Below are 1,585 nucleotides of genomic sequence, written 5' to 3' on the forward strand. Positions count from 1 at the left end.
TTCCGGGGTCAGGAGCAAACATGCAAATGAGGTCGGTGCATTAGCATATCTCTCAGGAGGCCTTGGGGGTCTTCACCACAGGTAGGCGCCTTCTGGCCTGTAGGAGGGAAAGGAAAGGAATCACCCGGAGCCCGGCGTCGGACCTGGGGAGGCGAGACTTGGGGAAAGTACTAGGTGGCGGTGCCAGGGTGGCAGTAGGACCAGGCCACGCTCCAGGAGACAGGGTGTGTGGCGGGGCGCTTTTACCGCGACTTGACGGGTCGGTCCTCGGGATCGGGGAAGAGCAGTTTGGAGAGTAGAGCTTCCGAGATGTCACGTTTCCCGTACCTGAGGGGCGGGGCCAGTGATGGGCGGGGTCAGGCCCGGCCGCGCCCCTAGTGGCGACCCCGCCCCGCCCACCCCGCGCACGAGCTCACCGCTGCCGAGTGACCAGGTTGAGGTAGTGGCGCAGAGAGAGGTAGTAGCGCTTCAGCTCCTCCGGCGAGGCGAGTGCGCCGGGAGCCTCGGGTTTGGGGGGGTAGGCGTCGACCAGCGTCCCCAGGCAGAAGAGCAGGGCCAGCAGCACTGTGGCCATGGCGGGCCACGGCCTGCGCACCGTCACCATCTGGAGAAGGGGCACTGGAGTCAGCCCGAGCCTCTACCCCCGAGGCAGGAGGCTGAGGCTGCCGTGGGGCCCACGCTCCAGCGGCCTGTCTGGGGCTGGTACCCGACCAAGGGTCAGCCACCTGCTCGCTGTGTGTTCTCAGGCACTGCACCGTCTCTGGCCTCAGTTTCCTCATCTGTCAGAGGGGCATAAGCCCTGCCTGCCTCCACCCGTGTGACCCAGAAGGGTAGATGGAGGAAGAAGGCTATGCTGGCAATGGGGGCTCCCCTGCCTCTCTCCTTCCCACGTCGGCTGGCCCCCTTCCAATCCAGCTTCCCGCCACTCAGTCCCAGTTTCCCCCATCCTAGCCTCAGTTTCCCCACCAGATAGCCTGGGATCCCCAGCACCAGACCGTTCCTGGGTCCCAGGCCACTCACAGCGACAGCTCCAGAGGCAGAGATGATCAGGAGATGGAAGGCGAGAGGAGTCCCAAGGGCTCGGCTGCTGCAGGTCCGGCTTCGGCCTCCTCAGCTCGGGGCTTTCCCTGCGGGGCTTATATCCAGGCCTGGAAAGGGAGGGGGAGCTGGAGGGGGGAGGGCTCTTCTTCCTTCCTCCCTCCACCCCATGCCAGATCGCTGAGCTTACACCCAGACAGTGCGTGATGTCTCCACCTCCAAGAAGCCGGGGGAGGGGGGAGCTCCCACACTCGGACTCAGGGTACCTCTGGATAGGGTGCCTAGCCGGAACCCCATCGTCACCCCACAGCCCCCCAACAGCAGGTCTAGAGGAAGTGAAGCATTTGGATCTAGGTTCCTGGAATGACCCCTAGGATCAGGGCGGAGATTCCATCTTTCCTAGCCTGTCCACGGGTGGGAGTGGGGGCTTGGGGGAAGGGGGGCAGGAGGCCAAACCCACTTTTTCCAGCCTGCGGGACCTGTGACCACTCCTTCCAAAAGCCAGCCTTTTCAACCCCTGTTCCGTAATATGTTGGAGGAGGACCAA

At 64.0% G+C, this 1,585-nt stretch overlaps 1 protein-coding gene across 1 annotated transcript; it reads right to left on the bottom strand.

The window, feature by feature from the left end:
- PYY (peptide YY) lies at positions 1-1,075 on the bottom strand. Its single transcript, XM_036837975.1, has 4 exons — positions 1,021-1,075; positions 417-604; positions 247-327; positions 1-97 (listed from the first exon to the last, which is right to left on the bottom strand). The coding sequence occupies exons 2-4, from the start codon at positions 602-604 to the stop codon at positions 73-75; spliced, it is 294 nt and encodes a 97-aa protein (XP_036693870.1). The 5' UTR covers positions 1,021-1,075; the 3' UTR covers positions 1-72.
- Between the last annotated feature and the right edge of the window lie 510 nt (positions 1,076-1,585).

Source organism: Balaenoptera musculus, chromosome 20 (genome assembly GCF_009873245.2).
Source record: "Balaenoptera musculus isolate JJ_BM4_2016_0621 chromosome 20, mBalMus1.pri.v3, whole genome shotgun sequence".
Classification (NCBI taxonomy): Eukaryota; Metazoa; Chordata; class Mammalia; order Artiodactyla; family Balaenopteridae; genus Balaenoptera; species Balaenoptera musculus.

Excerpts from the sequence above, each read along its gene's own strand:
- PYY (XM_036837975.1), bottom strand. The coding sequence starts at position 604 with ATGGTGACGGTGCGCAGGCCGTGGCCCGCCATGGCCACAGTGCTGCTG. Across the intron at positions 328-416 it reads AACCTGGTCACTCGGCAGCG|GTACGGGAAACGTGACATCT; the intron begins GTGAGCTCGTGC and ends CCCGCCCCTCAG. Across the intron at positions 98-246 it reads GACCGACCCGTCAAGTCGCG|GCCAGAAGGCGCCTACCTGT; the intron begins GTAAAAGCGCCC and ends TCCCTCCTACAG.